General features: G+C 44.5%; 1 protein-coding gene across 1 annotated transcript in view; it reads right to left on the reverse strand.

Moving 5' to 3' along the window:
• Nucleotides 1–15,921, reverse strand: part of PDIA5 (protein disulfide isomerase family A member 5) — a 125,510-nt gene that overhangs the window by 66,311 nt on the left and 43,278 nt on the right. Inside the window, exons 6-8 of the mRNA XM_039494443.1 lie at nt 14,131–14,223; nt 12,704–12,764; nt 5,490–5,557 (exon numbers count right to left, since the gene is read on the reverse strand). Coding sequence (XP_039350377.1) covers nt 5,490–5,557; nt 12,704–12,764; nt 14,131–14,223 — 222 coding nt within the window. The remainder of the gene's footprint in view (nt 1–5,489; nt 5,558–12,703; nt 12,765–14,130; nt 14,224–15,921) is intronic.

Genomic DNA, 15,921 nt, shown 5'->3' on the forward strand with positions numbered 1-15,921 from the left:
AGCAGGCCCTACATCAGCCTTCTGTTCATTTTATTTTTATACATTTTCTTTGAACCACCAATGACTGATTTTACTTGATCCCTACAGGTACTGGACCTGATTCTCCATGCCTTGTATCTCATGTTGTCATTTACACACATGCAGAGTAAGTGCAACAAGCTACCAAATCACAATGGTAAGTTTGCATGGTATAAATGACTATACAGGCCATAGGGGTGGTGAATCAGGCCAATTAATTACATTTCTGCTGAGGGTCAAGCTGCCAAAGCTCTCACTGAAATCATTAGCTACACGAGCTCAGAAAACTCCAAGGCTTCACAAGGATGTTCCTGGGGCCGGCTGGTGTAAACTGTTGTAGTTCCACTGACTTCAATTAAGATACAATGATTTACAGAAGCTGAGGATCTGGCCCTTGGTTTTCAGGGACACATGATCGCTCTAAGCGAACGGTTTATGTCCCATAAACATTAACAGGGGCATGAACTGACCCCAAATTTGCTATAATATATGCTTTAAGAATTCCAAGAGAAAGATGAGATCAAAACTTCCATGCAATGTGTAACCCTCGGTATTTTAAAACATGTCTGGATTTTGCTGATCCCATGCAATAAAGTAAAACACATGACACGCACCAGCACAATAACCTCCAAGAAAGGGGCCTTCTTAAGCAAGTACCTGATATCAATGGGAACTTAAGCATGTGCTTAAGTGCTTTGCCGACCAGGGATGCTTTCCCAAATTGGGGCCAGAGGGTGACAGTTACAGGAATTCACTGTTATTAACTGGAATTCACCCTGATTGCAGGACAAAGATACCCCATTCAAATGGTGAGCTGGTCTTTTTCCTTCTGCACCGTTGTGCAATTTAATGTGAATTATGAACCTACTTTAACATTGAAAAAGTCACCTAGCTTTCCTCTGGGCCACAGCACTGACAGCAAAGAGACCAGTCGCACAAGCAGAATACAGTAACCAATGTCAGGTACCGTTCACCTTTTCATTTTTACAACCTATTAAATAGGCAGTTATTTTATTTCATATTTTCATGCTTTCTCCTAGCAATAATGACCTCAGAGCCTGGCATTTCCTGGCAGTTAATGACTGGTTGGGTTAAAAGGCCAAACCCTCAGCTTGTCCAAGCCAGTCACAAACTGCCAGGAAACACCTCACCCGGAGCCATTACTGCTTTAATGTACGCAATGGAAAAACTGTGACGTGTGCAGTATAATTAAAAGTTCATTACTTTTAGAAATGGCGAAATATATATGGAAAAAGTTAGATAATATAGGAACATTAATCCATGGAAAACTGGGTTTGAATTTAGACCAAAGGACTGAGCTTCTGTGCGGAAACAGCATCATCTACAGCAGTGGTCTCCACATCCAAGAACACGTATTGAATCTAAGGGCAACCCAGGATCAACCCTGCCCCTTCCCTGAGGCCCCGGCCCTTCCCCAAAGCCCCGCTCACTCCATCCCCCCCCGCCCCACACACCCCCGGTCGCTCGCTCTCCTTCACTTTTATCGGGCCGGGGCAGGGGATTGAGGTGTGGGAGGGGTGCGGGCTCTGGGCTGGGGGCGAGGGTTCACAGTGTGGGAGGGGGCTGGGGTGTCGGAGGTGATGCAGGCTCTAGGAGGGAGTTTGGGTGCAGGAGGGGGCTCTGGGCTGGGGCAGACTGTTGGGGTGCAGATAGGGGTACAGGGTGCTGGCTCTGGGAGGGGGGTCAGGGCTGGGGCTTGAGGTGAAGGAGAGGGCTCAGGGTGCAGAAGGGGGTATGGGGTGCTGGCTCCGGGAGGGGTCTCAGGGCAGAGGGTTGGGGTGCTGGCTCCGGGAGGGGGCTCAGGGATGAGGGTTGGGGTGCAGCCTCCCACTGGGCAGCATTTACCTCTGGCGACTCCCGGTCGGCGGCAGGTGCAGCGAGGCTAAGGCAAGCTCCCTGCCTACCCCGGCCCCACACCACTCTGGGAAGGGGCCAACACACCCCTGCGGGGGAGGGAGGCACATGGTGCCGTGCGCTTTCCCTCTCTGCAGGCACTGCCCCCGCAGCTCTCCCGGCCAATGGGAGCTGCGGGGGCTGTGGCTGCAGGCAGGAGCAGTGCGCGGAGGAAGATCCCTGTCCCCCCACTCCCAGGGCTGCACTGGCCGCTTCTGGGAGCAGCATGGGGCTAGGGTAGGCAGGGAGTCTGCCTTAGCAGCAGGCACACAGCACCACCAGAGATCACAGTCAACTGGGAGATCCTCTAGGATCAACTAGTTGATCACGATCGACCAGTTGATGACCACTGATCTTAGCTGATCTGTGCAGAGAGGCCCCCCTGTGCCAACATGAAGTCCCGCTGACTTCAACAACTTTCCGCCCGGCCCAGGTGTCTGCCTGCATGGAGCTCGCTGTAGTGTTGGGACCCCAGCATTCAGTCTCACTAGGTTATGAAGACAATACTCCTGAAAGATCGTTCTAAAGAGCAGAAGGAAATGATCAACTGTTGGGGTGGGGAGGGAAGGAAATGGGGCAATAATGGTTTAAATTCTCTGGCCTGAGTTGCAACTCCTATAAAAAGTGGTTTCAGAGTAGCAGCCGTGTTAGTCTGTATCAGCAAAAAGAACAGGAGTACTTGTGGCACCTTAGAGATTAACAAATGTATTTGAGCATAAAAAGTGGAATTGTCTGTGGCATAGGCAATAGAAAATTACAAGAAAATACAGTGTGTTCTGCATAGTGCTAGCCCTCCAGCACTGGTTACACATATGGATCCTTATGTATCTCATTCCTGTATAACTAAAGTCCTGAAGCAATACAATTCACCTGTCCTGCCAGACAGGGGTGTCTTGTACAGAGGAATCTAGTGTTAATTCAATGGAATTCACACTGTAGGACAGGTGGTATTTTAATGCTCTTCAGCCATACCAGAATTCTTATAAAAATATCTTCAAGGGCAGTACTCTGCCCTTAAGAAATGCAAGCAAATCTCAGTGAAGGTAGCCCTAAGCAAACAAGCATTTAACACATGCGTCCACAGAGTTTCAGAACAACTACTTGGGGGAGCATGCACGTGTGAGGAAGATACACTGACTGGAACTGCCCTGCCGATGAAACTCAAGGCTTCAACCTCTCTGCTCTACCACGTGCAGCCTCTCTGGGGCATAGCCTGCCATCTGCGACAACCTGAATGATGAAACACTGTTAGGAGGAACCCAAACTCAGCTTAAACTCTGCTCTAACCCAAATTTCCATCAGTCATTTTCCTTTGCCTCCCACGTACCCAGACCCTCTCTGAATTTCTTTGCTATATATCTATATCTATCTATCTATGATAGATAGAGAGATTGATTGATTGATTCTTGACCCAAGCACTCCCCGTGACTTATTTGAAGATATCAAGTAGGGGAAAAACAGTCAATGTGATATATCTTGATTTTAGTGAGGCTTTTGACACAGTCCCGCATGACATTCTCATAAACTAGGGAAATGTGGACTAAATAAAATTACTACAAGGTGGGTGCACAACTGGTTGAAAGACTGTACTCGGGGAGTACTTATCAATGGTTCGTTATCAGACTGGGAGGGCGTATCTAGTGGGGTCCTGTGGGGGCCAGTCCTCAGTTCAGTGCTATTCGATATTTTTATTAATGACTTGAATAATGGAGGGGCAACTATGCTTATAAAATTTGTGGATGACACCAAGCTGGGAGGGGTTGCAAGCTCTTTGGAGACAAAATCGTAATTCAAAATGACCTTGACAAATCTGAGACTTGGTCTGAAATCAACAAGATGAAATTCAATATAGATAAGTGCAAAGTAATACACTCAGGAAGGCAAAATGAAATGCACAACTACAAAATGGAGAATAACGGGCTAGGTGGTAGTACTGCTCATAAGGATCTGGGGGTTAGAGTGGGTCACAAACTGAATCCGAGTCAGTAACGTGATGCAGTTGTGAAAAAGGCTAATACACCCCAAAATGATATTAACAGGAGTATCATATGTAAGACACGGAGGAATTGTCCTGCTCTTCTCAGCACCGGTAAGGCATGAGCTAGAGAACTCTGTCCAGTTCTGGGCACCACACTTTAGGGAAGATGTGGATAAATTAAAGAAAGTCCAGAAGACAGCAACAAATAATAATAAAAGGTTTAGAAAACCTGACCTATGAGGAAAGGTTAAAAAAACTGGGCATGTTTAGTCTTGAGAAAAGACGACTTAGGAGAGACTGATAACAAATATGTTAAAGGTTGCTCTAAACAGGACGGCAATCCATTGTTCTCCATGTTCACTGAAGGAAGGACAAGGTGTAATGGGCTTAATTTGCAGCAAGGGAGATTTAGGTTAGATTAAAGCTTTCTAAGTATAAAGGTAGTTAAATTCTGGAATTGGCTTCCAAGGAAGGCTGTTGAATTCCCATCATTGGAAGTGTTTAAGAACAGGTTGGACAAACACATGTCAGAGAAGTTCTAGGTTTATTTGGTCCTGCCTCAAGTGCAGGGGGCTGGACTTAACCTCCCAATGTCCCTTCCGGCCATACATTTCTATGATTTTATGATCAATGTTAAATCTTATTGATGTAATATATATTTCACCTATGGAACTCACTGTTGCAGGATATTACCAATGCCAGTGCTTTAATGAAGTTCTAAACATGATTGACATATCTATGAATACATACATTATCTGCAGTTATAAAAGCTAAGATAAAATTACAAGGTCAATCAATCCTCATCCTTCATGACAGATTGATCACAAGATGCAGTCAGGAGGAATTCGCCCTCCCACCAGAGTATGATTCCCTGTTATAAAACTAGGTGTATTATGAGAATTTAAGTGTCTCTCTGAAGCATCCGGCTTTGGTCATTCTCAGGATATGTCCACACTGCAACAAGAGATGTGACTTCAGCTCAGGTGGATATACCTACGCTAGCATTAATCTAGCTTCCTCTCTAAAAATAGCACAGGCTCGCTGCCCAAGTGCAATCCCACCCAGGATCTTGGGTACTTACTTGGTCACCACCCACGTTGCCATGGCTTCACTGGTGCAATTCCACCTCCCATTCCAATGCAGACGTACCCTCATAGACAGGACACCAGACTAAAAGGACTATTAGACCCCAATCCTGCAAACTCTTCCTTAACTTTACTCACATGACCAGCCCCATTGAAATCAACAGGATTACTCACATACTTAAAGCTAAGTGTGTGGGTAAGTGTGTGCGGGATCAGAACCATAGCCTGTTCTGCCAAGAGTCACACATGGTGTAGCAGGTGAATGAGTAAAATCTCATGCTCCACGGTACAGAAATCAAGACCAAACATTGTGAAAGGATTTGGAGTCGGGTTTGGGTTTTGTTTTTTGGAGTTGCTTAAAATAGTTCTCATCCAACCTGAAATCAGTTAAAATGTCCTGCTTCAGTTAATATGTATATAGTCTTAAATATTCAGATGATAAACTTAAGGTTTTTGGTTTTGACATTTATACATCTTGTCATCCTCTCACTTACATATGTGCCTTTCAGTTCTGTGGCTGCCTGCTGGTAAGATGGCATCATTCTCTTACACACACCACACCCTGGTCAAAAAGAGGAGGAAAAAAGACAAGGCAAATCATATACCAGTAATGACACTATTTCATACATGAAATCTAGCACATCAAAACAGTGAAAGATTAAATGTTTTCTGGAAAACAGCTTCAAATCTCAAAACATCCTAAAGAACGTCAAGATAAAAAAAGTAAAATCACTGTTTATTCCTTACCTACTTTACTAAGCCAGCCCCTGAGATTATTTAACATCTCTAAGGGCTAGTCTACACTTACCAGCTGGGTCGACGCGGTGAGTTCGACTTCTCGGAGTTCGAACTATCGCGTCTAATCTGGACGCGATAGTTCGAACTCCGGAAGCGCCGCGGTCGACTCCGGTACTCCACCACTGCAAACGGCAGTGGCGGAGTCGACCTTGGAGCCGCGGACTTCGATTCCGCGGTGTCTGGACGGGTGAGTAGTTCGAACTAGGGTACTTCGAATTCAGCTACGCTATTCACGTAGCTGAACTTGCGTACCCTAGTTCGACCCCCGCCCTTAGTGTAGACCTGCCCTAAGAGAATTACTTTTTTGCCATTCGGGTTTGGCTTTGCATTTCACTCATCCAGATCAGCCAGTTTCATACTCAGTTTCACATTCTGATTCCAGAGGCAGCAGCACAGTGGTGTTGTGTTTGGGGCCATGATAATTCATAAAAATTCTTAAAATTTGAAACAGTTATCACTGATATTTCCCCCCAAAATTTCACCAAAACATCTCTCTCCATTTTTCATTAAAACCCTTTTTCTTCCCTCGCTCCTCACTTAGAGAAAAAAATTAATTCTAAATTCTGAACCTAAACCAAGTTCTCAGTGTCCCTTTAACTGAAACCATACACACAGGCTTATAATTAAAATGACCTGATTCTGTATTCTCTAGGCACTCAATATTCCCACTGAGCTGGGTTCAATACGTATCTGGGTCTTACCCTACATTTTAAAAGTCACTTGTCAAGATCCAAGTTCAAAGTCATGTGTCTCCCCCCAAACTTGCACTCCAGTGCAAGAGCAATCAGAATCTGGCCCTTAATATGGAAAAATGTGGGCACTTCTGATTCAATCCACTGTAACAAGTCTTAAGAATTTAACCGAGGAACCCTTCCTTAACACACTAAGTGGACATTAAAAAAACACTAGTGCTCATTTGACTACTTAGGAAAGGTGACAGTTCAAAGAAGATCCCCCAGATGCCAGACAAGGCAGATTAGCTAGCAAAAAAAGGGAGAGAGAAGACATGGGACTGGCATGTGCTAAAAAGCTGTGTGTAGATGATGTTGTAGGAGGTTTAAGTAGATTAGCAATAAATCACCTTGTAACCAGAAGGTTTTTCCATTGCCAAGTAAACTGAGATGGGGGAGAAGACGTGACTAAGTCCTTCTGAGTCAGATGAAAGGGACTTTTATCAGAATGACTCCTGGGACTGCAATGCGACAGTAGTCAGTATTGGTCTTCCAGCCAGCAGTGAAGAGGAGAAAAAGAATAAGCAGTTGCCCTGTACACTGCATGAGATCACTCCAAAAAAGATCTGCTAATGTTTCTGGGGAGACTTTGGCAACAGCAATTCAGACTTCTCCACATCAGTGTGCCTCATCCCCAACCAGGGGGAACCTCCTCTAGGAGAGAAGGGGAAAGGATTCAAGTTTCCATGGCTATTCCACCTTTGGCGTGAGATTGACCTTGGCTGAGATTGGTACAAGGGGGGCTAATTAGTGCCAGTTAAGAAGATTTCATAATGTGCATGGCACACCATCCATTTCACTGAGGCCTAACCTGGCATCAATCACTGTTCATGCAGTCTGCTGAACAGCCAGCAAATGGCATCCTCTGTCAATCACTTCCTCCCACAAGCCGTTTTCATTGTCCTCTCACCAACGCTTACGTCTCTTGTTCTATACTTCAAACTCCTACCAGCAGCCCTCTGGGCCTCAGACTGTCCTGGCTAGTAACCTCCGTCATCCCCACCTTAACCTTTCACTCTCTTCTGGATTCTTTCCTAAAATCCAAGCATGCACTGGTCTTCTCTACCTGCAAAAATCCAACCTGCCTAACTCCCTTCAGCTCCAAACTCACAGATGCCTTGAGGTCCTCACCTTCAACTCCATGCTGTATTGCATCTACCATCTTTCAGCAGTGGACTCCCTGTTATCCTATTTCAAACTTCATCAACTAGTATCTGTCCTTATACAGACTTCTCAGTGTAGCTTTGTCACAAGGGCTCATTTTGTGCCCGGTATTTGAAACAGGCTAGGGTTTATTTTAACATTGAACAGTCACTGATCTTTTTCTAACAAACACTGAATGTGACTGCATCACTTTGTAAATTGAATCAAGAGACCCAATCAAGAACTTAATTTTGTCATCGTCATCATGAGATATATCCTCCAGCTGTCTGGTCACGTTTTTGCTTCTGTACTTCTTTCGCAACTTGTGCTGAGAACACCATGCTTTTGCAGAACACATGATCCCGCACCTCTAGTGTATGCAGACATCTCAGTTGTGCTGTTCCTCCACATTCCCGGCAAGCAAATTTGGTCTCTGTCATTTGCTTATTCCTGCATTTTGTCTTTATGCCTTCAAATGAATTTTTAATCAGATGCACTTCAATTTTTGCAATGCTCACTAACCATTCCATTTTGGAAGCCCAGTACTATAAATATCCTTCATTTGTTGCAAAGTCAGGTCCACTTCCTGCAATCATTTTGCACTGAACTGGAGTTATACCACAAATAATTTGGTCTCCAATTAGTCCACCTGCTAGTTGTTTAGATTTGGCTTAGTTGCACAGGCTTGTAACAACCATCAATGCGTTCATGTGGCAACTGATTTCTCTACGGAAAATGAGCCAGGGTTGGAAGGGACCTCAGGAGGTCATCTAGTCCAACCCCCTGCTCCATGCAGGACCAATCCCTAGACAGATTTTTTGCCCCAGATCCCTAAACGGCCCCCTCAAGGATTGAGTTCACAACCCTGGGTTTAGCAGGCCAATGCTCAAACCACTGAGCAATCCCTCCCTTGTAAGAGACTGATCCAGATTTCCCTTTTCCAGTAACAAGACTTAGGTCAGGGCTACAAAAGGTTCCATCCACACCACGTGGCAGCAATCAGTATCTGCACATTCTGTCTGATAACCAGTATTTTAATGTGACTGCTGGATGAGTTTGGTCTTTCTTGTGTAGGTGGCACAGCAGAAGGGAAGTAGAAGAGTGGGAAGAGAACAAGTCAGAAGGTTAATGTTAAATAAAAGACGAGGGAATGAAGGATTGTGAAATCAAAGAAGGGTAAAAAAAAAAAGTAGACTTCTTTGCAGAAGTTTAGAGAGCAGCAAAAGCATTACAATAGCGAAAACCAGCAGGTGTTCAAAAGAAGCAACACTGGAGGCGGCCGTGTGTCTGGGGAAGAGCTCAAAGAGAATGAAGGGTCAAGTGATGCACATTTCAAGAAAGGACTGGCTGTGGAAAACAATTATTAATGAAGGAGGTAAATTGTGGAAGTGTTCCAGGGCTCAGGAATCTCCCTAGGGGAACGAGTTACAGACGTGGGGAAGGCATATCATCCCACCGGACACAAGGCAGGAGGCAGTTGCTGGGAGTTACAGGACATGCTACACCTCAGAACACGGCAAGGCCACGCAGCGATGAACCGGAGAATCTCTCCACACGTGTAAAGTTTAAATGAAAGGAGCTAGGGTAAGCTGCAGCGGTAAGGGAAATGCGCTCTTTTACTGAGCTATTAGACCAAGTCCTGGGCAGTTCCTAGCAAAGCTCAGATGGGGATAAATGTAGAATTACATGTCCTGGATGAGGAAACCACTTTGGGCCACTCATTAGGAAACCACAGACAATGCTGCCTTGGGATGCTCAGTTTAACACAGCAAAGCAATGATCACCCAATTGCAAGTGACACCTAACTCATCACTAGTTCCACTCCCAAGGCTAATGCAACAGTGCTTTTCTATCTTGGATCATGTGATCGCTCCCTTTTCACAGCTCGCCTGCCTTGCAAGTGGGCAATGGCTCTAGTGCAATGGTACTGAGCATTAAAGAGCTGGAAAGTCTCTAGGTTGCTGAATGGAACTGCAAGGAGCCACCAAATAGCAGCAGTGCAACATTCACACCCAGCAATGTTCGCAGCATGACTCAGTCACCGGGCATTGATACAACACAATGTCAAGGTGTCACACTGCTGTCATTTTGTGATTTGTTACAACTCCACCTGACACTCTTTCCCAAATGCTTTGAGGGACCCTGGCAACTTGGGTTCAATTACTCAGCAGCCCAGAGGGTGTAGGGATGCGGTGAGAAAGGCCAAAAGCCGGGTAGAGATGGACCTTGCGAAAGGAATTAAAACCAATAGTAAAAGGTTTTTTAGCCATATAAATAGGAAGAAAACCAAGAAAGAAGAAGTGGGACCGCTTAAAACTGTAAACGGGGTGGAGATTAAGGATAAGCTAGGCATGGCACAATATCTAAACAAATATTTTGCCTCGGTCTTTAATGAGGCTAATGAAGGGCTTAGGAATAGTGGCAGAGTGACTGATGGGAATGAAGGTGCAGGGTTGGAAATTACAGTATCCGAGGTAGAAGCCAAACTTGAACAGCTTAACGGTAGTAAATCAGGCGGCCCGGATAATCTTCATCCTAGAATATTAAAGGAATTGGCGAGTGAAATTGCAAGCCCGTTAGCGATAATTTTTAATGAATCTCTAAACTCAGGGGTTGTACCGTTTGACTGGAGATTAGCCAATATAGTTCCTATTTTCAAGAAGGTGAAAAAAAGTGACCCGGGTAACTACAGGCCTGTTAGTTTAACATCTGTAGTATGTAAAGTCATGGAAAAAATATTAAAGGAGAGAGTAGTTACGGACCTTGAGGTCAATGGCAATTGGGACAAATTACAACATGGTTTTACGAAAGGTAGATCGTGCCAAACCAACCTGATCTCCTTCTTTGAGAAAGTAACAGATTTTTTTAGACAAGGGAAAAGCGGTGGATCTAATATATCTTGATTTCAGTAAGGCGTTTGATACGGTACCGCATGAAGAATTACTGGTTAAATTGGAAAAGATGGGGATCGAAATGAAAATCCAGAGGTGGATAAGGAACTGGTTAAAGGGGAGACTGCAGCGGGTCGTACTGAAAGGTGATCTGTCGGGTTGGAGGGAGGTTACCAGTGGAGTTCCTCAAGGTTCGGTTTTGGGTCCAATCTTATTCAATCTATTTATCACTGACCTTGGAACCAAAAGTAGGAGTGGGCTGATAAAGTTTGCGGATGATACGAAGTTGGGAGGTATTGCCAATTCGGAGAAGGATTGGGATATCCTCCAGGGAGATTTGGATGACCTTGTAAACTGGAGTATTAGTAATAGGATGAAATTCAATAGTGAGCAGTGTAAGGTTATGCATTTAGGGATGACTAACAGGAATTTTAGTTATAAGCTGGGGACGCACCAGTTGGAAGTAACGGAAGAGGAGAAGGACCTCGGAGTCCTGGTTGATCGCAGGATGACTATGAGTCGGCAATGTGATGTGGCCATTAAAAAAGCTAATGCGGTCTTGAGATGCATTAGGCGAGGTATTTCTAGTAGAGATAAGGAGGTGCTAGTCCCGTTATAAAAGGCTTGGTGAGACCTCATTTAAAGTACTGTGTGCAATTTTGGTCTCCCATGTTTAAGAAGGATGAATTCAAACTGGAACGGGTACAAAGAAGGGCCACTAGAATGATTCTAGGAATGGAAAGCCTGTCGTATGAAAGGAGACTTGAGGAGCTCGGTTTGTTTTCCTTAACCAAAAGAAGGTTGAGAGGAGATATGATTGCTCTCTTTAAATATATCAGAGGGATAAATACCAGGGAGGGAGAGGAATTATTTCAGCTCAGTACTAATGTGGACACAAGAACAAATGGATATAAAATGGCAGTCGGGAAGTTTAGGCTTGAAATTAGACGAAGGTTTCTAACCATCAGGGGAGTGAAATTCTGGAACAGCCTACCGAGGGAAACAGTGGGGGCGAAGGACCTCTCTGGCTTTAAGATTAAGCTTGATAAGTTTATGGAGGGAATGGTTTGATAGGATAACGTGATTTAGTCAATAGGTCAATAACGTGCCGCCACTGGTAATTAGTACCGAGGGTCAATGTTGGGATATTGAAAGTCTTTTTCCTGAGTGTCTGGCTGGAGAGTCTTGCCCGCATGCTCAGGGTTCAGCTGATCGCCATATTTGGGGTCGGGAAGGAATTTTCCTCCAGGGTAGATTGGCAGTGGCCCTGGAGGTTTTTCGCCTTCCTCCGCAGCATGGGGCAGGGGTCGCTTGCTGGAGGATTATCTGCTACTTGAAGTCTTTAAATCACGATTTGGGGACTTCAACAGCTGAGTCAAGGGAGAGAATTATTTCAGGAGTGGGTGGGTCAGCTTTTGTAGCCTGCATCTTGCGGGAGGTCAGACTAGATGATCATAATGGTCCCTTCTGATCTTAAGTTCTATGATTCTATGTTACATCATGTATGCAGCTCTCCTGAGCAGTACTCTGTCCCCTCTGCCTGACACTAGACAGAACATATGAAGCTGCAGCCAGAGCCCTGGTCTCCTTTGGAGATTCACTGTTCTCATGGGACCAGCTTTTCATGGGTTATGGAGAAGAACACTGCAGAATGTAAATAAAAACATGAACAGTATTCACATGCGTCCATAGTACTGTACAGGGCAGAGTGCTGGGCACACACAAAAGTATATGCGTTATTAAGTCATATGCACTCACCATACCAAACAGGAATAGAGCATGAGAAAACCAGACAGGACAAGTCGTAAGAAAGTGATGTGAAAGTGTAGTGACTGAGACTGGTACCAGCAGGCAGTGGAAAGAGGCACAACTTGTGGAAAGAAAAGGGAATCTAATTAAAAAAAAAAAAGACAGATTGGCTAGGAAAGTGATAGAGTGGATGCCAGGGGGTGGGAGACCAGAAAGAAACCAGAAGACAAATGCTAAGGGTTGTACAGTGCAAGGAGATGAATATTCGTCACTAAAATGTAATTAATGAAGAAAGTGGTGGAAAAACCACTACTCAGAGGAGAGCACCTCTAGATAGGGAGCATGGTTGATCAGCCACAGGAGTGACAGGTTGATAGGAAATACCAGATCACGTACATGGGGCATAGAACATCATCAGAAGAGGTCTGTCTTCTTTCTTTAGAAGCCTTCTGAATTCCTAAAGTATAAACCAAACAAAAACCGTTATCAGTGAAACAGACACATGCATCAGGCCATAGTCACTTTTATCTGTGTTCAATTTTAAAAGGCAAATACTGTATTAAAGACACTTCCCCTTGTTTGCTTCATTATTTATGGGGGAAAAATCTTATAAAAAGCCAAAACTTGAATCACTTCTCTCCACTCAATTCTGGCTTAGAAAGAGTTAATACAAATTACCACGGGACTGATTCACTAAATACCTTATGAGAAATTTTCAGTGATAGGATGTAGAAATTACACTACCTGCCAACTCTCAATAGAGGCTTTTTGAAGCTATAGGATAATAGACCCGTTTTCCAACCTGATCCTCTCAAAGAAAACTACTCTGATTTCTTATTAAGGAGCTGGACTCAATAAAATAAAATAAAATAAAAAGACTTTAGCTTCCACACCATGAAAGCCTAGGCAGGGCCATGAGAGGCAATGAGAATAGATTTTTCACTGCCGGTATGGTGGGAAAACCAGATGAAGTTTTTAAATTGAATGTGACCCTGGGAGAGCTTGTAATAGAGAACAAAAAGGTGAACATTAAAAATTAATCTTCTTACAAAAACTGAACGTCAAAATAACTGTTCCTCATATCAGAAATGAAAGCTAGATATGGAAAAGGCTTTTTATGAAACACCATCTAAAGCTCAATCAATTAAAATTTTAAAATCAATAGACTGAAAAAGTATATAAATCACCCAACTGATCAGTACTGGAGACAGCACTGTTACCACTGCAACAACCCTGGCTTTTCAAAACGAGAAGTACAATTTTATATATTCACAGCCTTCCCACTTAAACTGAGAGGAAGGCTGGTCTTGTGGTTACAGCACTGGGTAAGCCCCCTGGAGATGTGGTTTTACTTCCTGCTTCTGCTGTAGACTCCCTGCATGATCTTGGGCAAATCACTGAATCTCATTGTGCTTTATTGTCAGTCTATAAAATGAAAACAGCATTACTTTCTCCCAACCGGTCTCTCTCATCTTTATTTAGACGTAAACTCCCCATGGCAGGGACTGGTCATTTACTGGGTGTACAACTCCCAGCACAATGAGGCCCTGATCTCAGCTGTACTATTGCAATACCCCCAATGGTTTTGCAATTCACTAAAAGTAAGGCAGCGTGCTGCAGCAGAGACAGGAGTCGGGAGATCGGGCTCTGTAGTTAATGCGAGATGTGAACTTGGGAGAGTCACTTAAACAATCGGTGCCTCAGTTTCTTCTTCTGAAAAGTGGGATAATGGCGCTTGCTCACTTTTGTAAAGAGTTTACACACTTCTTACTGACATTACGTTAGAAGTACAGACACACACTTTATGTATCTGGTTGAAGTACCTTTTCACTGTCCACATGCACAACATCTTTGGCTTCGGGATCCTCTTCCCACAAGGGAGCTCCTTCCGGATCCTTTAGAAAGGCCACCACTGACTGCGATGAATGGAAAGACAACAAGGGGCTTTTAAACATAATTGCTACCAGAACAGGAAGGATACCATCCCGAATGCCACCTTTCCACTAAGCTGACTTGTCGTCTTCCCTTTCAGCAACAGCTTTTGCCATTCTGCCCTAAAGCCATACTCTTTAATGCAGCAGAGGGCCCCTGGGTAGGGGAACTGATGCAGTTCATCTGAACAAGGGTGGAAGGTGCTGGAGTTGAGGGGCTGTTCAAAGGCACGAATTCCTTGCATAACATGAATATCCCAGGTCATCAGGGCTTGTTCTCTCTGCATGGCTGATGGAGCCATGGCAGAAACAGGCCAAGAGATGGGCATGATCAGGTTAGAGGACACACTGCGGCAAGGATCCTCCAGACTGCAGTGGACTACTTCAGCGGAACTAGATTCTATAAAGCAGCTCCTCAGCTGCTCCCTGGCCTGGTGGGCTAAGATTCCTCCCTTCCTTCAAGCCAGATTCTCATCCCATTCAGGCAGCTCACACTTGAGAAGTCTAGTGTACTCATAGCCAGACATAGTTAGCACAGCTCAGCTGGTCAAATTAAAATCTAGGCTTGAGCTCAACCAGCTTAGCTGGAGTTGAAGATTTGTCTACTTGAGACTTTTCAGACATGTTAGCTGACATATGCTAACACCCCACCTTTTATTCTGGCCTAGACAAGGTCTCAGTGACATTCTTACAACCCTATTGCCTTCAGTGGAGATGCAACGGTGTAACCGACTGGGACTCAGCACAACAATCTGTTCATGATGGGCAAAAAGAAAGATTCCAGCTGCCTCCCAGTTGGCTCTGAAGAGCTCAGGGGAGGGAAAAGCAGTATCTGTGCATTTTAGTTCAAGTCAACACACAGGTCTCTTAATACACCCAGGGAGCAGATCTACTGAGTAAGGAGACTTTACTTACTCAGGCACTTTTGGGAGAAACAACACACATTACCACAGTGGTAACAGAGATGCGTCCCATCTAGACAGGCCAAACCATCTTACAACATAATTGTAACGGTAGCATAGAAGGCACTCAGAAGCTACTGACAACCTCCCTGACCAATGCTGGAAGAGGGCTCTATAGCATGCAGGGGAGGTAGGGCAGGTGAAAGAGAGGGAGGAAGGGAGAGAGAGATCTTCTGCAGTTAAGAATGATACATCAGTTTCTGTTCTCACAGTTGGCAGAGCTTGTCTAAATCTCAATTATATATCAGGGAAAGAGATAGGGGGTCAATCTTTTAACTGCTATCAAGCGTGATTTCAGGAATTCCCATGTGCCAAGTTCAGCTATGTTGAAACAGATGCCGTTAGAGGATGAAGGATTAAAGGGATTTAATTCATCCAGCCTCTCTCTTGCAGCCAAAAAAAAAAAGATGCTGTGTCATGTTTTCTGGCAGGGGTAGGCAGCATATTGCTTTCCACTCATTCCTCTGCTCAGTGGAGCTTCCGCATTTCCTGAGCATTTTAAAATAACCTTTTAATCCCAAGAACATAAAAAGCAACAACAAGGGTTCCTGCATTCCCAGGTTAGGGTTGGAGATCTGGACAAGGTCCACCCACTGTGTCAGGGGGTCCGTAGCAAACACGGTGATTAAAAACACACTTTGATCTCGTCGCACAGACAGGACCAAGTTGTGCTTTAACTGTTTTCTCAAACCACACCAAAGCTTTGAACTTAACACAGATG

The sequence above is a fragment of the Mauremys reevesii genome, linkage group 11 (assembly GCF_016161935.1).
Source record: "Mauremys reevesii isolate NIE-2019 linkage group 11, ASM1616193v1, whole genome shotgun sequence".
In the NCBI taxonomy this organism is placed as follows: Eukaryota; Metazoa; Chordata; order Testudines; family Geoemydidae; genus Mauremys; species Mauremys reevesii.